This window comes from Vanacampus margaritifer, chromosome 11, assembly GCF_051991255.1.
Source record: "Vanacampus margaritifer isolate UIUO_Vmar chromosome 11, RoL_Vmar_1.0, whole genome shotgun sequence".
NCBI classification, from domain to species: domain Eukaryota; kingdom Metazoa; phylum Chordata; class Actinopteri; order Syngnathiformes; family Syngnathidae; genus Vanacampus; species Vanacampus margaritifer.
In genome coordinates this window covers 23,391,234-23,415,280 of record NC_135442.1, presented here as the reverse complement: position 1 = coordinate 23,415,280, position 24,047 = coordinate 23,391,234, and the positions used below count along the sequence as shown (strand labels likewise).

Genomic DNA, 24,047 nt, shown 5'->3' with positions numbered 1-24,047 from the left:
ATTCCTCAGCAGAGATCAAGCCTGAGTTAGTGTTGCGATAATCGTGTTTAACTTATTAACTTTTTGTTCAGAATTACTTGAATACTTATGCAAAAAAATATGTATGAATGATTGTTTCACTAAATATAGTAAGGCACATTCATCACGTCTGCCTGGAATTTACAATCAGAGGTTAATGTTATGATCCACTGTACTGTATATGAAAAAGACAAAAACTACCCGATATAAAATGGTCTGAGCATATCCTCATACTTTTTGTGCGTGCAAAGCAGTTGCGTCGTAGGTTCGCTAGCCACCGTGCTCGTCTTTCACTCAACTCCTCACTGTCTTCCGCCTGGTTTAGAATCACTGCCGGCAGCCGAAAAAATTATCTCATCTATCTTTGAGCCATTAGAGCATCAGCTGATTTATCAACTGTTTGACCTATTTTCTAGGTCACACTGATTCACTCACATTGACGCTCTGTCCTCAAGCAAAGAGAAGGCACTCAATCGTGACGTCACACTAGAAGTGTATATAGTTTCCGCTGCCTCGTCTAGTCGTGATTACGTTAGTGTCAGCATTGTCTTGTACTCCTTTTTTGCGTAAGCCATTTAGTTCATGATTTACTGGGCACTCTGGTTGATGCATGCGCCTTTGTTCTCATTGTGGTTGCGTCCCACCTTGATGGTTGCAGCACTTTCAGTGTAAACTTTGTTATACGAATAAATAATTGCCAGCACTGTTATTTGTGTCTGCGTCTTTTGGGATCCAACCTCCTGAACATATCAGTCGATCATATTGTATCGGTCATTTTGGAACCTTGAATGACCCCTGATAAAAAAAAAATAGGACGCACGATAATGCGCTATTTTCAACCAATACCGATAAACCAATAATTTAGAAAGTGCCAATGACAAATATACCTTTGAGTCCTACTATAAGTCTAACATGTACATGTAGATTGAAACATTGTGTAAAGCACCATGAAGTAGGGGTGCGACTATTAACCGGTTTTCCGATTAACTGTGGTTTTTAAACCTCAGGATTAAATAACCGCAGCTGTTCAACAACACCGGTTATTTCCACTCACAACAGTCAGTCAGTTTAAAATCACGTGCGGCGCAAAATGCGGCATGCGGCATAGTTTATAGCTCTTCTGTTTCCACACGGCCCATTTAGTGGGCACACAACAACACAGGGCTCAGCTTTGAACGCTGCGCGGGGAGAGTTGCATACCCGATGGCTGTGGGTAGGGTTCTGAGGTGGCCTGGCCTGCACCAGGTTGAGTGGACGTGGGGAAAGCGGAGGCTGAACCGAGCGGTGCTCATGAATTTTACGGAAAACGGACGCCCGGAGTTGTTAAGATTACTTTTAAAACATCTCTCTACCCTCATCGAGCAGGTTTGGGCATTTAGTGTTGGTGTTGTGTGTGAGTGTGCTTATAAACTTGTGTTATGGTGCAGACGGATGGATTTCAACGAGGACATGCGCCGTATGTCGCTTGATTGCTCGTTGCCTGGGGTAACGGCCATTTCTCATGGGAAGCTCAGACATGAAAGCGCATCCATGTTTACTACCTTTCCTCCATGACCGGACGGTGGTCACATTACTACAGGGAATGCGCAAAAAAGTTTTTCCATTACACTTTTACGAAATACCTCTATTTTGACACGTTTCAAAAACCACCTCATGAGCGCGTAAAAACCTTTTTGCGATATTTCAGAGTTTTTCAAAAATCATGTGTTTCCATTACCAGCTTGCTTTTGCGCAAAACTGGGGGTAATGGAAACACATCTTATGTCTAATCTGTTGTATTTGTTTTAAAAGGCAGCAACTTTATTATTTTCAGTTATTTATTCTTGTTAAAAAATAAACATTTTCAAGAAATGCTGATGTAATTTTTTGGTCTATAAGAGTAACCACAAAACCGCTTTTTTTTTTGTTTCAGACATACACCAAAATCTGAAACCGTTGCACCCTTACCATGAAGCTGAAAGACAACCAGTAACTTATTTTAAATTTGCCACAACAAAACACTCATGTTTTAAAAATGCATAAAAAAAACTGAGGCTAACACATTTTGGGGAGAAGCAGTAAAGAAAGCCCACACTAGTGACTACCATGATGCATCTTCATCATCTTCTGTGAACATGAGGTCGCGCACATTATGACATCACAAACCAAAGATACGACACTACCAGAGGAGAGGTGAGGGGTTGAGGAGTTGGGCACAACTTGAGCCACAACCACAACCGATGGACTAACACGGCAAGTCTGGTATTATTGGCGTATTTCTTTATTATCTGGTTTATCTGTATGACGTCTAATTGGCCAATATTATCGTGCATCCCTAAAAAAACACTTGCTACTATGCATTTAATTGAGGTGTGTACTTACATTAAATCTGGTTATTTTAGCCAAGATTATGCTATTAAAATATATTTTCCCCAACTATATTTAAGTTCCCCGGTGAGGGCCAATCTACAATTACAAGAAGACAAGTGACAATGGAAACAATAGGACATAAGTTGCACGATAAAATCATTTCTGTTGCCTTTGTGATATATATTGTCATATCGCCCAGCTCTAAGTAATACCGTAAAAATGTGAATATTTAATTTGCAAGTTGATTTTTACAGTGTGCGCCCCTAAAATGTAGCCGGCTGCAAGTATCTCTGAAACGAATCCTTTGCTTCGAGTTAACAAAAACTCTTTGCTCACCATTTGGGGCCGTGATTTTCAACGCTGCGGGAAATAATAGCCCAAACCTGGTGTTAGGGCAGCGGCTCAGCAACTCCCTAACTTCTTTGAAAGTAGCTCGTCGCTTCCTCACAGCAGTCGTTTAGTCTGGGAAGATAAAGATCCGCTTGTTGTCATGGTGGATGCGGTGTTTGTTTGCCGCTTTTCTCAGGACATCCATCTTCTTCTAAAAGTACTGGAATTTAACAACAATCAGCCACAGGGGATCCTCCTGTTTGGGTTTCGGCTGTAAACTCCTGTGGGGCCGGTCAAGTTTCGGAGTACAATCCAAACACAGCGCGTCCAACAGTTTGGCCACCGATTGGTTCATGCGCACAGCTCCAAAACTTTCGTCCACTCCCGAGAATGCGGCAGTTGTCCCTGCGTTGTCAGTTGTCCCTGCGTTGTCTTTACTCTATATTATCTGTCTTGGCTGTCAGATGTTTGACTTGAGATGACAATATTGCAAGCTGTTTCAAGCTAAACCACCCGGTCGGAGTAAACATTAGCCCCGTCTTCCAAGCCGCGGATCGATGTAGCATGTAGCTTTAGCTCCTGATTAGCACTGTCCAAGAATTTGTGTTTAGCTTTAGCAATTTCTCTGCGCAGCTCTTTGGAGAGACTTTCTATCTTAGTATGCAGGTCCGTTGAGAGCGCAGCCACCATGTATCCTACCTTGGCCAAGACAGATTTTTTGGAGGCTTTGATGGGCTCCATTATGTTAGCGACGGCCAGATCCAGAGGGTCCTTGGGGGAGGACATGCCTCAGGAGAGTTCGCTGCCATTGGTTTCGGCCTAGTCTTGCCGGACATGGCCGTGAATGTTGCTCGACGTTTAAGTACAAATAAAACAAAGACAAACACATGTTGTGCTCGAGACAGTCCTCCAACAAATACGACCACATGGGTCGTTTTGAAAAGGTTTCAAATTACGACCTAGTGTTACGTATTTTAGTTTAGCAACCTTTATCGGCCATGTTAAATAGTGCAAAAATACAAAAGTAAAACTCAAACCCGGTCCGTCTGGTCAGATGACGAGTGTTTATCTGACTGATATATTTGTCCAGTGATTGTTTTAGTGTTGTCTACATGTTTTCTAACAGTCTACAACCTCACTGTGACTTTCCCTAATCTCAACCATTAGTGTCCCATGTAAAGACGTCCAGTGGTTGTTTTAGTGTTGACTACATGTTTTCTAACAGTCTACAACCTCACTGTGCCTTTTCCTAATCTCAACCATTAGTGTCTCATATAAAGACGTAACGTGTACTGTACAACCTCACTGAAAGCCTCATCCTAACTTCAACCATTAGTCTGTGACGGCGGATTGACATACATATCAACACTATGAACACTAAGATCATTCATTACTGGACTGTTAGCGCAGTAAGCTAGATGTCAGTCTTTCGACCAGACAATCCGAGTTTGAGTCTCAGTTTTGTATTTTTTCGGCATTTAACATAGCCGATAGAGGTTGCAAAACTACAATATGTAACAATACGTAACCTCTTTTGACTACTGAGGCACATTAAAAAAATAAAAAATTCCAGTTTCCAAAACTGTACGATGCCCTTATGGGGCATTACTTGGAGATTCCACTGTGTCAACAAAAGCCCCAATTTACAAATTTGACAGCATTTATTGTTCACCTTACCTCTGCTTGAATCTGCAATATTTGTGAAGGTGCATACCCAGGGTGATGGCTCAGTATTTTTGTTCATGGCAATCTCAGTTTTAATCTGTACACAGTACTGTTTGCCTTTCTCCAAGTCGTTAATTGTAATACTCCTGTCTGCAGTTTTGTAAACCCCCTGCAGATCAAACAGAATTAGATCAAGTGAATGTACAAGTGAAAAATATACTCATGGTGTACAATTATTTCTATATCTATTACATAATAATTTTTTGTCTTGATTGTATGCATAGACATGGATAACATTTCCCTATCCCGTTATCTAGTCTGCCTAGTTTTCAGTGCAATTATTCATATTTCCCTTATTTTTTTCTGTATATTATGCATGGATCATAAACACAAACTTCCAGCATGATAGAGGGTGTGTACACCTGTCTACAATTTAAAATTAGGATTGTTCAAGTCTTGGCCGAGGTCACTGTTTTACTGAGTAGTAATTGTACCTCTCAGCATATTTGTCATCAATTACTGCAACCTGTGCAGCCTTTTCAATGATTATTACAAATATAGGGCTCACTAAATATTCAAAGTAAACACCAGTCTTGCCAAGGTGCTGTACAAGCACCTTTTAAACAAGCAGTAGTACAACTATACTCAATTCAGCAAACATACTATTTACACATAACAGGACCTTTTAAGAGTCTTAGAGAATATAGAAAATGCACTTTGCAAGATACAGTCTCTCTGTGCTGGTTATTTTTTTTCTTTTATCTGATCTGAATAGTGACTAAATCAAACAAAGATTTGGTTAACCAAATGCAAGTTATAATTTGACTTCTGTGAGTTGGATCCCTTACCTCAATTTTGTTAGATTTCTTCAACAAGACTCTGAAGTTTGATTTGTAGAAAGCCATGATGTCATTGTTTGCAATTCCTGAGCTTTTGTCAGCCTCGGGCAGGGATATGTTGATTTGAATGCAGTTGCCACATTCAGTCACCGTTACATTTGGAGGACCTATTTTAGCTAGGAACAATAAGAAAAGATATAGATATTATTAATTGCTTTTTTGCTCCTCTTGCAAAAACAATGAACGCCTTTTCATTAGGGCTGGGTATAGATTCTAATTTCCTCAATTGATTCGATTTCGATTCACTGCAGTTCAGTTTGTTTTGGATCAGTTCAATTGCCTCCGATATCGATTACTTATGGCACTTCAATTCTTCTTAAATATCAAAGACATGATAAAAACTCCACAAATATTAAATTCCAAAGTAAAGTTTGCGGCGAAATGTTGAACTGAACCATCAAATCATTCTTATTTATGTATGTAGCCAAATGTATTTGATTTTGAGAATATCTATGAATTTATCAACATTATTGTCGGGCCACAGCAAATGGCAAATCATCTTTTAATTGACGCAAAATTTTTAATCAAGTTTCCCATTGCAGTAAAAAAAAAAAAAAAAAAAACACCCCCCCACACACATAGAATTTTCTATCTTGTTTTTATGTATATATATATATATACGTATATATTGTGGCCCTTGTTTTCCTCTTGTGCTATCTATCTAGTGCTATCAAGAGGAAAATGAGGGCCACCAGACCCAAAACAAAAAAGGACATCTATAAAATAATGTGAAAATAAACAAATAAATACTTAAATTGTGGGTCCTTGAATCTATAATCCGTGAAAGTTAGATTTTTTGAATGGAATTACAGAAATTATTACATTTATTGACGATATCCTAATTATTTGATGAGCACCAGTATACTCTGCTCTGATTGAGCAGTAGAGTTTAGCAGACAGCGAACAGTCCCTCAAAGAGTCCAATGCTGGTATTTGTTCTCACTGACCATACACAGTGGACGGTTAAAGCAGTGACTTGCTTACTTGTATTTTTTGTTTTGCATAACTCAACAATGTACAGTACGTCTACCTCACTTCCTGTAGTGTGTTCCCTAACTATAATCAGTCCACCAAGGAACATGAACTCAAACTAACAATACTATTGTTACAGTATCAAGTAATTTATTACACTCCAGTTGAGGTTAATTGTAAATCGGAATACACAAAACAAAGACAATTACACAACGTGCACACTTAAATGCTAACACTTTCTTTAGCTTGTTTGCCAAACGTAGCTGGTTCAAGGCTAACGCACAATGGAAAGCGCCATTGACACGCCAACAATTATTATTATCATAATTAGCGTGTTACTCGCGGCATTTTTATCATTCAAGAGAAGGTCTATTCATACAAAAACGGCCAAATTTTGTACAACATGAACCAATAAAGGCACACACAAACAAGGGGAAGACAGTATAAAATAATTTAAATAAAATTGATTTTGGGACATTTTATAGCGATTCTGAATCTTAGTATAAATGAGAATTGCGATTCTTATGAGAATTTATTTTTTTGGGCACGGCCCTATTGAAATACAGTATGTTGAAGTGGTAAAGCCACAGAACTGTTAGCATTATTGCTATAATCTGTGCTATGGATTGCCAGCCAACATGCTCTGTCTTTCCAGCAACATCAGGTGAGAGGAGTCAACCCGAAGAAAGCTGCTGGCCCGGATGGTGTACTGGGCATAGGCCTTCGTGGGTGTGCTGATCAGATCTGATTTTTGGGTCTGTGATTTGATTCAGAATCGATTTTCGATGAAGAACGATTTTAACTTCTTTAATGGTAAAAATATGAGCCCCGACAACATACTTATAAAAGTCCATACGTATTTACTTCCGCAGCGTTGTGAGTGACGTATCTTCCTTGGGGACGCATTATGTCCACACAGCAGACCAGACTGAGGTCGCAATTAATAGGTAATGTGAACGCTTACTAGAAAAAAACGGATTTCACCCAGAAAAATCGGAATTAAACATTAAGACCTGCAGTGTGAACGTAGCCTAAGAAATAGTTTTTATCCGTGGGCTGTCAGGACACTAAACTCCTCCCTCTGACTCTTGCTGCTACTGTATTTCCATCCTAAGTACAATATTTCTGTTAAACCTCACATATTGTATATACTGACAAACTACTACTTTACAATATTCTTCCATTACAATGTGTAATATTCATCCATTACAATGTGCAATATATTTATATACAAAACATATACTGTATATACTTATATTTATATAGTTTTCTACACATACAATGTGCAATACTTTAATATCTATGTGCAATACTTTGTATACTTATGTTCTTTGACAATCTCTATGCTCTTTTTGCATTTGTCTCTTTTTCCTAAAAGTTTTTATGGCAAAAAGTCATCTTGTCTACAAATCTATATCGTCCTGTGTTTTTTCTTTTTTAAGACAAAAAACGGTTGTGCTTTACCTTAACTAGTTTCGGCGACGACTGCCGTCTTCCTCAGAAGCTGTCAAACTGACAGTTGTGACGTGTCTTATTAGCTGATGTTCAGTTTTGCAGCTTCTGAGGAAGGCGGTAGTCGCCGCCGAAACTAGTCAAAGTAAAGCACAACCTTTTTTTGTCTTAAAAAAGAAAAAACACAGGACGATAAAAGTTTTTATATTTGCACAGTTTTTTTTTTTTAATTTGTAGATTTTTTTTTATTAAATAAAACAATTCTAGAAAAATTATTTTCATAAAGACTGGACACTTTTATTGAAAAACATAAGCTTTTAAGTGAAAATCAATAAGGGTTTAGAGGAAAAACAGACCACCTCAATGGCAGTCAAGGAACTCATAGAAGCAATATCTACTAACATAGATAATAAAAAAAATTACTGTTGGAATTTTTTATAGATCCAAAAAAAGTATTTGATACTATAGATCATTCTATACGAATGAATAAATTAGAAAGATATGGCATAAGAGGTTTGGCATATAAATGGATGAAAAGTTATTTGGATAATAGATATCAGTACTTACAATTTCACAATACACAATCAAAACACTTGATGATTACTCATGGAGTCCCCCAAGGGTCTTTGCTAGGCCCTAAATTATTTATATTGTACATAAATGATATCTGTTGTGTCTCAAAAATATTCAAAAGTGTCTTATTCGCCGATGACACAACGCTCTACTGTTCAGGAGAGAGCCTGAAGTAGCTTCTGACTACTGTAGAGTATGAATTAAACTCATTAAAAAAATGGTTTGACATGAACAAATTATCACTAAACTAAACAAAGTTTATAGTTTTTGGTACAAGACAAACCACACGTCCGAATTATGTTAAATTCAATTGAAATAGAAAGAGTGTATGAAAATAAATTTCTTGGAGTAGTTATTGATGAAAAATTATGTTGGAAGTCACATACAGATAATGTCAAAAGGAAAATTAAAAAAATTATAGAGATACTCTCTAAAACTAAGGATGTCCTGAATAAGAAATCATTATACACATTATATTGTTCATTATTATTACCATATCTGACCTATTGTGTGGAAATCTGGGGAAACACATAAAACAAATACCGATCCTGTTTTCAAACTGCAAAAAAGAGCCAGAGGAATTATTAATTGATCAAAATATACAGAACCAACTCATTCTCTATTTATTAAATCAAATACAATGAAATTTTACGACTTAGTTAAATTTAAAATAGCACAAATAATGTATAAAGTACACAGAAATCTACTCTGCCACAGTACTCAGAAGCTGTTTGAAATTAGAGAGAGTCCTTATAACATAAGGCAGAGGTGGGCATCGAGGGCCGAAGTCCTGCAGGTTTTGCATGTTGCCCTTCTCCAACACAGCTGATATATGATCAGTTCATCAGCAAGCTCTGCATAAGCCTGATAACGACCCTGTCGATTGGAATCAGCTTGGGTTGGAAGTGAGAAACCTCCAAAACCTGCAGGACACCGGCCCTCGAGGACCGAGATTGCCCACCTCTGACATAAGGGGTACAAGTGTCTACAATTTTTTTTTAAACAAGAACAAATATTACGCAAAGGTGTGTTTCTGTAAAAGGTGTTAATTTGTGGAATAATTTTGGAACTGATCAGAAAAGATGTCAGTCACTTGCTGAATTAAAAAAAATTGTTTAAAAGCAAAGTTAAAAAAAAAATTTTAAATCAGGCATGAGCTGTTAAAATTTTATTTATGCTGTAATTTCTTTGGATGTATCGGTATGAGTGTAATGAAAATTGTATATATGAGTATATGATTCATAAATGTATTATGGTATATGCCTATGAATTTCATATACATACGTTGCTGGCAAATGTGCGTATGTTAAAGTGCACTTGTATATGTGACTAAGTTTATACATTTTCTTTTGTTGAAATACATTAACCTTATCATTGTATCTACATAAAACGAATAACGAATAACTTCCTCCTACTCTTTTTGAACATATAAACTATTTTCTTTCTTCCTATTCTTTTTTTTCTTTTTTACTTCAACTTATATTTTCATACTTGTAATGTGTTTTGTGTTTTCTTTATGTTTATATGTTCAATAAAACCATAAACCAACCAAACCAAACGACTTGATCACCGTTTTCAGTGGTAGCTGCTGTAATCTCTGCTCTCTGCTATGTGTATGATGACAATAAAAGGATTCTGATTCTGATTCTGATTAGAGTTACTGATTTACAGTAAAATGCCAAACTTGTGTGGCAGATGTCATGATGAATGATGACAAGAGTCACAAGACTAGATGTCAAAGTACTTAGTAATCTTAAATCTGTAATTGTAAAAAATAAACAGGCTTTCATCTTAATGAAGACTCCCATTAGCCTTTATCTTACTATCTTGTAATATATAATAACGTCAGATATTGTTAATTGTAATGAATTAGAATTAATTGCTTGTTGGGTAAAAAAAAATATCAAAAAGGATCTTGAAAAAAATAATCGCATATCACTATTTATAGGGGGGAAAAAAATCACAATGAATTATTTTCCATAATTATTTCAGCCCTAATATGTATGAAATTGTATTTTATTGGAAATATCCACTCCCTATTGAATATTATGTATTCAAATAATGTTAAAATTATGACCAAATAATCCTGAAATGTAGATTTGATTGATACAAAATTTTACATGCAAAAAAGGTTCACACTGACGTACTTTGTTCAAACGGAGTGAAGGAGACTTCTTCAGATGCCGGAGACCAGGTTCCATCGTTGAATGCTTGGACAGTAAAATAATATTTATAATTGTCCAACTTCAGCTGGAACGATGTTGCAGTTGTTGGGTAGTCATTCTGTGCTTTTTTCTCCTTTTTTCCACTTAACCTGCACAAAGACAATTTTATCATTTTAATGCATTCTTCTTGTGCTGTGGTTTACCTCAACATTACAACAATTCATCAGTAAATAATACACGTGGGACAGATATCCGTACAACACGAGTATCCGGAACAGATATTAGATTTTTTTCCAGACACAAATATAACACTGATAGATAGAAATATCCGTGCTCCACTGAAAGAATGCCTTCCTTCCCCATCACTCACTGCCTGTGATTGGCCAGAGTCACACATGGGTGGTGGGTGTGGGTGAGCGGGCATGTAGGTTGTTGGGACAGCGGGGGGCTGTGGGCCTGCTGTGCCCCATTCTACTGCGTCTGGCCCGGGGTGTCGGCCGCGTCGGCGCAGTTCACTCCGGGCTCCCGGATTGATTCTGCGGCCAGTGGCTCCTGTGGGGCTCAGGGGGTCGTGCTCAAATGCTGCCGTGGTATGGGGTGTTATGCTTGCCTCGTCGGGCCGAGGTCGATGACCCCCCCCCCCCCTTTTTGGGGGGCGGAGGTTCTCATGCATGTCAGATCCACCATACCAGCATCCACTAAAACTCAAAAAGGAAAACCCTAACCAAAACCCAATTCAAACCTAAACTCTAAAACCGAGTCTTGACCCTCAAAAAGAGGTCTTGAGTTGTGAGGAACGGCCAAAATGTCCCCACAAAGTACCTGTGGTCCCCACAATGATAATAAAAACCCGGAATATAGTCCTCACCAGTGTTGGGCAGTAACTCGTTAGTAACAATTTATTATAAATTTGTTGCTTTTTACAATAACTAAAACTCTAACGCGTTACTTTTTTAAATACAGTAAATCAATTACAGTTACAATATGGTGCATTAGTCAGTTACTTGATCAATTATTTAATTTAATGATTTAATTGTGTGAGGATACGCGGTTCAGAATAAAATAATGAATGGATGCTGCTGTATACTGTACTACTTCCTGTTTACAATGGATTGCCGCTGCCATGCTAACGAAGAAGACATTGTGGGTATTGGATTCGGCAGTCATGGAGAGTCAAGGCAAGTGCAAGACGAGTTTTTTGACGTGGAAATATGCTCATTAGTTTACTTTAGTTGAGCATAAAAGAATAGTGTATGTTCTTTTTGTAAAAAATAGAGCTGTCGATTAAATTTTTAAATCAGATTAATCACATATTAGAATTTTGATTAACCACGATTAATCGCTTGATAAAAATTGCTTTTTTATCTACATATTTTTCCCACCAAATTTGAAGAGCAATAATGTATTAATTCTTTTGACATTTAATGTTATGAGGACGTCTTCAACATTTTTTGATCCACTGAGAGATCAAAGATTAATGAGAAATTAATTTGCATGTGAAAAAAAATCTTATTTTTTTCCTTTTCTAATTATTAATAACGCTACTTACTTGATTATTTATTTGCAGTTATCCATCCATCCATTTTCTTAACCGCTTTTCCTCACAAGGGTCGCGAGGGGCGCTGGAGCCTATCCCAGCTGGTTTCGGGCAGTAGGCAGGGTAGACCCTGAACTGGTTGCCAGCCAATCGCAGGGCACACAGAGACGAACAACCATCCACACTTACAATCACACCTATGGACAACTTGGAGAGTTCAATTAACCTGACATGCATGTCTTTGGAATGTGGGAGGAAATCGGAGTACCCGGAGAAAACCCACGCAAGCACGGGGAGAACATGCAAACTCCACCCAGGAAGGCCGAAGCCCGGACTCGATCTCACGTCCTCTGCACTGGGATGCGGAGGTGCTAACCAGTCAGCCACCGTGTCGCCCTATTTGCAGTTATGTTAGTAAAAATATTTTTCTATGCATTTTTAAAATATTTGTCTTTTTTTATCTCCATGGTATCGAAAACGCTATTGAGTATTTTCTCAATATTGAGTTAGAAATTTTTGTATCGTGACAATCCTAGGTTAGACTAGTGGGGCTGCATAGAACATATAATTTCTGGATGGTTAAACTTTCTCCTTAAAGTCTGTTCAAACTATTAATGGTAAATGGAATGTGTAATAGAGATAATGATACAAAAATGACAGACCAAATAACAATTTTTTCCATCAAATGCTTTCTGGCAATACAAAGAGAAAGAGTGAGCGTATCTAAATGAAATACTTAAATGACTTTCAAACTCCATTGAAAGCCTGTGTCTTAGTTGTTCTTTGATTGTTATAATATATGATTAATGGAGAATTTACCTCGAAAAGACCTTGTACTGTGCACCCGGTGGGGTGGCAGGCCCAGGATCCCAATACAGGATGTGAAAGAAGTTAACTGATTTAACAGACAGATTAGATGGCGCAGGGAGTGTACCAAGCACTGTGAAAAACAGAATGATGGCCATGTTAGTGTTTCAGAACGGGTTGCAAAAACACACAAAAAAAGCAGCACCATCATGATTTTTATTGGTACGACGGCGTGTTAGGGCCACTTATAAATGTATAATATATATATAATATTTATTTAGAGGGTGGGGCAATATTCCAAGAAAAAAATCGTAAATTTGCGACGTTATAAAGTGTCAAATTTGCGAGAAAAAAACTCGGAAATTTGTGAGTTTATGAAGTGTCAAATTTGCGACTATAAAGTGTCAAATTTGCGAGTTTATAAAGTGACACATTTGCGAGAAAAAAAGTAATACAGAAATACAAAAAAAAGAAATACACGTAGCGTACTACTCGGATGTTTGTGCCAATACTTTTCGGTCGGGTTTTCAAATAAGGCGATAGTAATGGCTTTTAACCATAAGATGTTAAGCATTCGCTCTTTGAAGCGTTGGGTAAGGCCAGCGACAAAGACGCCTAGCTTTGCGAACGTCCACACCCTGAGGATCAAGTGTTTAAGTTAATTGGTTAAAATTTATATTTACTTGAACATTTATGTTTCCTGAATTATTATTTAAACATTCATACATTTTGGTATTTTTTGTACAAGTAGTTAAGTTTATGTGTCGAATATGCTGCTCTGAGTTATTCACTTGCATTTTCCTAAAGTATGCTAGCTTCTGATTAGTTAGTGTATAGTCAGCTGATAGGGTATCAGGAAGTGTTGTCGCTCAAGCTGCTGTTTATGATTATGAGTAAAGTTTAAATTAAGAATGAATCCGTCTCCATCCTGCCTTTTCATTTTCTAAACGAATCCTCACATTAGACTATAGCTACGCTACTGAACTTGTCGGAAGTTTCTGAGTTCTCGCAAATTTGCCACCTTATTTGCGACTTTATAAAGTGGCAAATTTGCAAGTTTTTTTCTCAGAATATTACGCCACACCATAACATGCCCCTCCCCCCGAAAATATTTATACGTGGCCCTAATACACCGTCGTATATTGGTGTGTTGGTGCTCTCAGAAAAAATTGTTTTACTCACCAGAATCAAGCAGGAACATCACATTTAGAGAACGAGACACCCAATTCATCTTGCCATATACTTAGGCTATCGTAGTCATTCTTTAAACTGTACAAGTGTAGGGGAAAAAAAGTAAATCACAATATTCAACATGATACAGTCTTGCAATACTTTTTCTCTGTGTAATACCACAATAATGTGGGATACTTTTCGATGGAGCCGTTGTTTTTCGTGTCTCACCGTGGTCACGTTTTTCATCTTACCACTATGAATTAAGGCTGCAACTAACGATTGTAATCGTTTAATCAGATAAACACACACACACTTATATATATATATATATATATATATATATATATATATATATATATATATATATATATATATATATATATATGCCTTATTTTCACAACATTCATGACAGTATTGAAAATAGGATACAGTAGAATCAAGTTATGGAAGTATGAAACACGGATTGTACAAAAAAGGTGATTACCTACTCTAGACTACTTCTATTGACTTTGCATTGAGACGATGGCCGGAAATGGGTGCGTCACTGCTTTTAAAGAGTCATGGATTTCTATTGTCACAGAAAAATGATAATTACCTCACTGGAATCGTCTTTCGAGAAGTACTGTATATAATAATGGTTTCATGTAAGTGTTGTTCTTGTTAGCTCACCAGATTTCCTGACATCCAACTTGCTCTCTCCGTCGTTCCGACTAGTAAACCATAATTATTTTCAATTCCAGCCATTCAATTCTTCAAGACTATAATGTCCATAGTTCATTGCTGAGCTAAAAGTCCCCGCTTGTCACGCAGTCGCTTCCGAGAAACGTAAACCAACCTTCTCTCTTTCCCTAATCAAAACCACGTCCTGTTTAGCTTTCAAAGTAAAAGTTTATGGCACATGTATGGCGCAAATACGAAATATTCATTGTGGGGAGAAACAAAACACCACCGGGTCGGCTAAAATGCATTAGGTTATTTTTTCTTCTCTCTCTCTCTCTTTCTCTCTCTCTCTCCCCTCCCTCTCTACTTTCGTTTTCAGTTTGGTAGTGCTGTCACGCTGTGGTTTCCATGTAGCCTATTTTTTTTTTAAAGCGGAATCAGTAACCACACGTGGGTGAAAAGGAAAATGTCGACACAACTCAGTTTTAATAAGCGAAGTGCGCATTACGTTTGCGCATGCGTGGAAACAAAAGCGAGACTACCAACTAATCGTCATTTGAATGGCGAAGATTAGAGTGGTGACAGTCTTTGCATAACTGTACACCGTAAAGCTTGCAAGTCAACCTCCGAAGTCAGCAAACCACATGCTATGCATGTTTAAAATACATCAAATAAAAAACAGCAACTTTCCAGCGGTTGAAATGTTAGAAATCAGAGCTCATTCCATTGGATCCAATTCATTTTCAATGACCGTATGGTAGTTTAGCCTACCCACAATGCGCCACGCCGCTACCCATAATGCACCGTGCAGTCGAGATGCATACTTCGCTTATTGTACCGTATCCTTTTGAGGCGTATCAAACCAGTTGGATTTTAATCAATTGAGTTTGGGGTCAATACTTGACTCATTTAGACATTTTCCGCAATACAAAGTTAATATTTTGTCTAGAATTAATTTGATAACTTCATTATATTTAATGTGCAATTAATATCTTCAAAAACACATTTTGCCACTTGCTGTCAACTGAAAATGACATCTCAGGTGCTTAGAGCTCAGGTAACAACCAATCACTACTCGCTTGTTTTCTGGCTTTGGTCATGTGACGTTCTCAAACTGAGCCATGTGTTACGTGAGCCCTGAGCCAGTGGCGTAACACCATGCTGACTGAGAGGGCCTGATGCAAAAAAAAAAAAAAAAAAAAATAGGGGGGTCCCCCACTTCCCCAATTTTTTTCCCCCTGGCCTGGACTGAAAACAAGTCTATCATGTCTATTTGAGGCTTTGTCATGTTTTTTTTTGTTGTCTTTTTTTTTCCACGTTTGGTTTTATTTTAGTATTAGTATTAGTATTTTAGACGACATCGATGGAACATCCACTAGCTATCCACCTATTTTTTTACCAACTCGCATCATGTCATCGAAACTCATCGTGACTGACAGATGCCGAAATCAGGTGATTCTACAAATAATTATTTCCACCTTCCATACCAGCCACACACAGCGGGACTGACCCGCCCAGAAAGTTCTCTTTACAAAATAACAGGCAATTTGTTTTCATTTTTTAAAAAATTTAATTTAATTTGATTTGATTTTTGAATTTGATCTCTTTTTTACATGTCTTTTTCTTTTCTTTTTTTCTTTGATGATTTTCTACCCTGAGCACACATGGTGTCATTTTCAGGTGACAACAAGTGTCAAAATTGGACTGTATGTACGCAGCATGTCTGCATTCGACATCTGAGGCACTGAAACTTCCGGTGCGGGGAGACTTTAGCGAGCGCACTGTTGATGTGATGTTAAACTCTATAAGCCTAAATCCTCGGGATGGAGAAACCGAGGCTTTCCAAAACAATGAACCACTTTTGAGACAATTGCCCTAAATTGATACACTGCCTTGAGGCATTTGACACACGTCAATAGAGCTCCATCTGGTCAAACCTGCACACATGGTATTTTTAACCTGAGTGTTTACAAAGCTTCATTCCTTGCTGTTATGTAATAATCAAGCCTCACCATTTCAAATGTTCCAAAATGTTTCAGTGAATGTCATCTATCTTTTTCAACTGTGGGATTGGGTTGTCCATTTAAAGTGTGATTTGCACAATTAAAGTTGACCTTTGAAGTCTGTCATTGTTTTTGTCTGTGGATAAATGTTCAAACAGTATTTTTAATACATGACAATGCTAATGTATTGTAAGTAGCTAGTCCTAGATGTTGGAGAGTAAATCTGTATTGTTATATGTATATATTTGTATGCAGTATATATATTTATATTTCCTGCTCATCTGAACTTAAAAACTGTCAAATTTGCATATTGAATGACCAAAATTGACCGCTTATGGTAGTGGTGGGCAAACGCGGTCCTCGAGGGCCGAACAACAGCTGGTATATGATCAGCTCATTAGCAAGCCTGATAACGATCCTGTTGATTGGAATCAGCTTATGTTGGAGGAGGGAAACCTCCAAAACCTGCAGGACTCTGGCCTTTTATAAAAAATTATGATTTGATTAATTTCATTTATTGCGGGTATTTTTTGGAACCTAACCCCAGCAGAAAACGAGGGAACACTGTACCTCTGCCAGCAAGCTGAATTCTTGCGGTATTTGTTCACAAATACTATGAGAATACTTTGTTGTCATTACATTCCCTATTTAGTTGTTTGCCATAATTATTTGCTTAGTGATCCTACGCCATCTAGTGGTGATTATTATTAGGAACCAATGTAAGGGTTCCAACTTCCACCCGCCACCAGTTAACAGGTGCATTCGCCAACACGCCAGACGACAACTTCATGAGCTCTGCGCAACACGCCCAAAAAAATTAAAAGATAAAAAATAAAATGTTGTTGACTGACTAACAGGAAGAAGAAAGAAGGAAACAAACAAATCAAAGAAGCATATTTAGCCCGAGGTCTGTGTGCCTTTTTATTTATTTGTCGTTACAATTGTCTTTTATTTGTTTGTGAATGCAATTTGCTTTATGTCCATGTTAACACTCAGTTCTCAAGGGTTGACAAGGAATAACGTTTTGCAAACCTCGTGTCGTTCTTCATGCTACATCCTGGGAGAGCTACACTATGATATGATATTGATGAATATGATAATGTGAAGAACTCCCTTGAGTGAATCACAATGATCAATCTGGCTGCTTGTGAGGTTACCTCTGTCTAATTCACTAATTTCAATTCAGGAAGTGTTCTGCCATAAAGGAAAAGTCATGTTTGTCACATAACACTTTTTTATTTTAATTTTATTTTTTGATGTATTTGCTTCATAGCCGAAGATAAGGGACATGTTGGTGACACATACAACCCAGGTGAAGATGAGAAGGATGGCTCAAGATCACCCCTGCAAAGTTTCTGCAGTGGATCACAGGTCAAGGTCACATTCCACTCCTAGCTTCTGAGAAGAAGGATTTTGCTGTAACCATCAAGTTTAACCATGACTGTAATGCAGACTTTGGCCATCACCAAGTCTCTTAGCCGGTTGTTTCAGCATGTGCCAAAACTATTGTGCGACCTGACAGACAAATGCGGTCCTACAGTATGACCCATTCAAACAAGTTCTGATGGAGGCTTTTCATCTAGGCCAAGAATTGCACAATGTGTAATTCTGTTAAATGTCTATCTTTGGTTAAACTACAACTTAGATGTTTTGTACAAATTGTTAGATTATTCTGTTCTGTTTAAAAAGAAATAGCAGAGCAGAGAGAAATTAGATAGAAGTACTGTTGAACATTTTTACGAGACAAATATCCAGGTTTGGATGTACAGTACGTGGGTTCAACAAATAAACATTTAAAACCCATTTGTTGTAAGTTTATTGGTAAACACAATGTTTGCATCTAAGGTAGATGATTTAGGACATAGTTCAGCACAGTCACATATATGTCTCGTCCGCGGGACTCTGATGGTCTTGTTATGTCAATAGTGGCCCTTAGGTGTGCCATATCCTGCTTGCACAAGGGACAGTGACTATAACTAAATAATATATATATATATACTGTATATAGTGAGGAAAATAAGTATTTCACCCCCTGGTGATTTTGTGAGTTTGACCCTTTACAAAGAAAGGAACGGTCTATAATTTTCATGGTAGGTTCATCTTAACAGTGAGAGACAGAATATTAAAAAAAATCCCAGGAAATCACATTATATTAATTTTAAACATTTATTTGTCTTTTATTGAGGAAAATAAGTATTTCACCCCCTACCAACCAGCAAGAATTCTGGCTCCCACAGACCGGTCATGTGACCAGGAGGCACACACATTAGTCCTCTTACTGTACATAGTGAGGAAAATAAGTATTTCACCCCCTGGTGATTTTGTGAGTTTGACCCTTTACAAAGAAAGGAACGGTCTATAATTTTCATGGTAGGTTCATCTTAACAGTGAGAGACAGAATATTAAAAAAAATCCCAGGAAATCACATTATATTAATTTTAAACATTTATTTGTCTTTTATTGAGGAAAATAAGTATTTCACCCCCTACCAACCAGCAAGAATTCTGGCTCCCACAGACCGGTCATGTGACCAGGAGGCACACACATTAGTCCTCTTACTTAATTGGTATTCCTAATTAAGTTCCCGTTACCTGTATAAAAACACACCTGTTCACAGAATCAATCAATGCATCAGATTCCAACCTCTCCACAATGGGCAAGACCAAAGAGCTGTCTAAGGACGTCAGGGACAAGATTGTAGACCTGCACAAGGCTGGAATGGGCTACAAGACCATTAGCAAGCAGCTGGGTGAAAAGGAGTCAACTGTTGGTGCGATAGTTAGAAAATGGAAGACACACCAATTGACCATCAATCTCCCTTGGTCTGGTGCTCCACGCAAGATCTCACCTCGTGGAGTGAACCGGATCATGAGAAAGGTGAGGAAACAACCCAGAACTACACGGCAGGAGCTTGTTGATGATATCAAGGCAGCTGGGACCACAGTCACCAAGATGACCATTGGTAACACACTACGCCGTAATGGATTGAAATCCTGTAGTGCCCGCAAGGTCCCCCTGCTCAAGAAGGCACATGTACAGGCCCGTCTGAAGTTTGCCAATGAGCACCTGGATGATTCAGAGGAGGCTTGGGAGAAAGTGCTGTGGTCAGATGAGACTAAAATCGAGCTCTTTGGCATCAACTCGACTCGCCGTGTTTGGAGGGCGAAAAAAGCTGACTTTGACCCCAAGAACACCATCCCCACCGTCAAGCATGGTGGTGGAAACATTATGTTTTGGGGCTGTTTCTCTGCTAAGGGTACAGGACGACTTCACCGGATCGAGGGGAGGATGAATGGGGCCATGTACCGGGAAATCTTGGGTGAGAACCTCCTTCCCTCAGCCAGGATATTGAAAATGGGTCGTGGATGGGTGTTTCAGCATGACAATGACCCAAAACATACAGCAAAGGCAACAAAGGAGTGGCTCAAGAAGAAGCACATTAAGGTTATGGAGTGGCCTAGTCAGTCTCCAGACCTTAATCCTATAGAGAACTTGTGGAGGGAGCTGAAGCTTCGAGTTGCCAAGCAACAGCCTCGAAATCTTCAGGATTTGGAGAGGATCTGCAAAGAGGAGTGGGCCACAATCCCTCCTGGGATCTGCGCAAACTTGGTGACCAACTACAAGAAACGTCTGACCGCTGTGCTTGCCAACAAGGGTTTCTCCACCAAGTACTGAGTCATGTTTTGCTAGGGGGTGAAATACTTATTTTCCTCAATAAAAGACAAATAAATGTTTAAAATTAATATAATGTGATTTCCTGGGATTTTTTTTAATATTCTGTCTCTCACTGTTCAGATGAACCTACCATGAAAATTATAGACCGTTCCTTTCTTTGTAAAGGGTCAAACTCACAAAATCACCAGGGGGTGAAATACTTATTTGTATATGTATACAGTGCTGCTCAAAAGTTTGTGAAGCCTGCAGGCATGGTCAGACTTTTTGTATGAAATATTGAAATAACTTTATTAAATGTTTAGTCATACCCCAATCTACATTGCTGACATTGAAAATAATGGAATTGAAAAAAAAACAATGATAATATTGTCATTCTTTATTGAGCAAAAGTTGAGGTCTCCTGAGATTTCTCTTCCTCTCAGCATGACTGACCTGTATGGGTTCACCTGGGTAAGACTAAAGTGATGTGGTTTTGTCTCTGTTTCAGTCAGTGATGCACAATTTCTTTGCTAAACCTCTCATTTCATTGGTCCATTTCAGTGGTTAGTTTAGCTACCAATTTGTCCTACCTTATCCTACTTGACTGCTTGTTTTAAGCAATGCAGCTCAGGGGTCACTTACTTTTGCACCTGACCAAAAACTCTTTTTAATTTAGTTTTGACTACACGATTGATGAAAAAAAGAACAATGCATTGAAATGCTAAACCTACACCTGTTATTTCATATAAAATCTAATGGTTCAGATTGAACAACAAAATCAGGTTGAAACAATTGGAAAATCCAAATTGCTCAAGAGGTTCACAAACTTTCGAGCAGCACAGTATATATATATATATGACAAAATAACACTTTATAAAAATGAAAAAGTAATTGCATTTTTTGTCCAATTACTTTCAAGCTATAAGTATGGAGTTCTTCCTTTACAGTGTACTTGTCCAAAATCTTTCAAATGAAATGGTGTGAACATAATTGTTTGATTACAGCATTTCTCAAACTGACCAGTAGATAGCGACAGTTTAGCACCTGAAGTGTTCTGTAACGATTCATCACGAGCCGGCTGCTTTTTTATCCATCCATTCATTTTTCGTTCATGATTGTAAATGAATAAATAAATAAATAATGAAGACAATCTTGACAAAGCCAATAAAACCTTTTTGAGTATCTGATAGAAAGTGTCCAAAAATAAATAAAAAGTAATAATGAATATTAACCATCGAAAATCAGACATTGCTTTTGAATTGTGGTTTGGCAGATTTATAAAATAAAATAAAATAAAATAAAAACTTCATGAAACAAGCCTGACGGTACGTTTTTTTTAGACAATTACTAATAAGAAACAATTTGTGTAACTTTCAGAGATACTTATGCATCTCTTTAGCAGATATTTAGCAAACTTCTCCAGATGGCATATTTCAGCTCTTTCCATATGTTCATTAAGATTTAGATCAGGTTTCATGCAAGGCCACTTCAGGATTGTCCAATGTTTTGGTCTTAGCCATTCTTGGGTGTGTTAGCTGTGTATTCTTTTGGGGTAATTGTCCTGTTGCAAGACCTATGTCATGTGTAACAGTTTTAGACCAGTCACCCTCAATTTTTTTTTCAGGCACGCAGCGGATCTCGACCCCAGCAGCTGGATTGGGCAGCTGAAACTCGGACCTCATCACGCGCCGAGAATACAACTCCGGCAGAAGCTTCCTGACCTTGCCTGAAAGCGCTATCCACCTGGAGCCCAGCTGCACCGGCCCTCATCTGCCGGGAGCCCCGAGCCGCTCCTCATCTAACTGTGGAATATATATATATATTTTTTTTTTCCTTGCCTTTTTGGGAGGCACTGTTTTGATTCTGTATATGTAACCGTAGTGAATGAATGCATGTTTTTCTAAATTTAATTATGTCTCAATAGTGCTTGTGTCCGAGTGGATTAGTATTAGACGGAGTATCTGTGTGTGAATGGGAGGGACCCAAGTGGAAGAGTGGGGTTACAGGGAGAAGAGACCAAGAAGGTGGATCAGTTTAAGTATTTAGGGTCAGACAGTCCAGAGCAATGGAGAGTGTGGAAAAGAAGTGAAGAAATGTGTGCAGGCAGGCTGGAACAGGTGGAGAAAAGTGTCAGGTGTGATGTGTGATAGAAGAGTTTCAGCTAAAGTTAAAGGAAAGGTTTATAAAACTGGTAAGACCAGCGATGTTGGAGGGAGGCAGAGCTGGAGGTGGCAGAGATGAAGATGCTGAGGTTCTCTTTGAGAGTGACCAGGATGGATAGAATCAGGAATGAGTACATCAGAGGGACAGCACATGTTAGAGGCTTTGGAGATAAAGTCAGAGAGGCCAGACTGAGATGGTTTGTACATGTCCAGAGGTGAGATAAAGAGTATATTGTCAGAAGGATGCTGAGTTTCTAAATCCCAGGCAGGAGGTCTAGAGGAAGACCAGGAGGTTCATGTATGTAGTTAAAGAGGACATGAAGGTTGTCGGTGTGAGAGCAGAGGATACAGAGGACAGGGCTAGATAGAGGCAACTGATTTGCTGTGGCGACCCCTGAAGGGAAAAGCCAAAAGGAAAAGAAGAAGTCCATTAATCCATTTCGAATATACATAGCAAACTGAAACATCTCATCAGTGGCAGAACTACATGTTAGGCAAAAGTCGGGCCAGGCTAGGGCCGGGCTGGGCCTAAGTCAAAATGCCAGGGCTTACTTTTTTGTACCAGTCCAGCCCTGGCGCAAAGTACTTACCCCCCATAATTTTTTTTTAATGCCCTGCCGCGGGTACAACGCAGTGACGTTGCGGTCAGGATAGGCAAGGTAGGCACTGCCTACCCCAGGCTGAAATGAAAGTTTAAACCGTTTGGCTGTTTTATTTTTTTATTTGACAACATTTGGTGAGTTTCATACCTCAATTAAACTTGTTACTTCGTCTGGCCTGCAGGCAAAAATGCTGCAAAAATTATCCTTCTGAAGGCACACAGCTCCTGTGCTTTTCCCAGCCCTGTCCGCGTAGCGATGTGTGTTCGTGCATGCATAGTCAGTTTTCCAGTAGAAAAGTCCTTTACGTACATAGGCAGATCACTACGCAGCCTTTTTACGTCGCTGTATTATTCCTATACGAATGTACGTTCGCACAGTGCATCCGTGAATTCAAAACACACTTAGTGCATAGCAAAGCGGTAAAATGACGCCACTTTGGAGAATAACTATTTTCATGCCTTTCTTTTGAGGGAAAACGCCATCTTTTGAAGGATGAAAGACCAACGCCTTAGCTACCGGATCTTCAGCAAAGTAAGGGACAAAGAATTATTCGTACTTTTCACAAAGAATGGTGCAAAAGTTTCGGCGACGACTGCCACCTTCCTCAGAAGCTGTCAAACTGACAGATGTGATGTGTCTTAACAGCTGATGATCCTGGGCGTAGCCGGCGTGGCGGAGCTGTCGTGACGCTTGAAGAGTGTGGAGCGTTTGTATTGAATGGAATTCTTTGCACTACACTGTATTCCTTAACTCTTTGACTGCCAACCATTTTCAGAAAAGAGAACATGTGGGTGCCAGCTGATTTAGAGCATTTTGACTGATCTTTCAAGGTCCACAGAAAATGTTGTGTTTGGACTATGGAAACACAGATACTACCAAATGAAATATTGAACTCTCATCTTTCATCAGAAAAAAAAGTTTGTTTCTACCCCATTCAGTTTTTTAGTAATCAGCAATAGAAAATTGGTTAGTTTCACCCAAATGCTCTGTTTTGGACCAAAATACGTAGAAATCGAACTTTTTGTG

At 38.5% G+C, this 24,047-nt stretch overlaps 1 protein-coding gene and 1 long non-coding RNA gene across 7 annotated transcripts in view; one reads left to right on the top strand and one right to left on the bottom strand.

Moving 5' to 3' along the window:
• LOC144060946 (interferon alpha/beta receptor 2-like) overlaps positions 1-15,093 on the bottom strand; it is a 35,097-nt gene extending 20,004 nt beyond the window's left edge. Inside the window, exons 1-6 of one of the 2 annotated variants that reach the window (XM_077580919.1) lie at positions 14,610-15,093; positions 13,950-14,036; positions 12,780-12,900; positions 10,406-10,572; positions 5,211-5,377; positions 4,375-4,531 (exon numbers count right to left, since the gene is read on the bottom strand). In XM_077580919.1, coding sequence (XP_077437045.1) covers positions 4,375-4,531; positions 5,211-5,377; positions 10,406-10,572; positions 12,780-12,900; positions 13,950-13,998 — 661 coding nt within the window. In that variant the 5' untranslated portion in view covers positions 13,999-14,036; positions 14,610-15,093. The remainder of the gene's footprint in view (positions 1-4,374; positions 4,532-5,210; positions 5,378-10,405; positions 10,573-12,779; positions 12,901-13,949; positions 14,037-14,609) is intronic. The other variant, XM_077580918.1, reaches the window with a different exon arrangement.
• LOC144060948 (uncharacterized) overlaps positions 1-23,835 on the top strand; it is a 25,192-nt gene extending 1,357 nt beyond the window's left edge. Inside the window, exons 1-4 of one of the 5 annotated variants that reach the window (XR_013296046.1) lie at positions 15,171-16,052; positions 17,877-17,974; positions 21,882-23,552; positions 23,667-23,835. This is a non-coding gene — a long non-coding RNA (uncharacterized LOC144060948). Of the gene's footprint in view, positions 1-15,170; positions 16,053-16,674; positions 17,511-17,876; positions 17,981-21,881; positions 23,553-23,666 lie in introns of those variants that run through there. The other 4 variants (XR_013296045.1, XR_013296049.1, XR_013296047.1 and 1 more) reach the window with 4 other exon arrangements.
• The last annotated feature ends 212 nt before the right edge of the window (positions 23,836-24,047 follow it).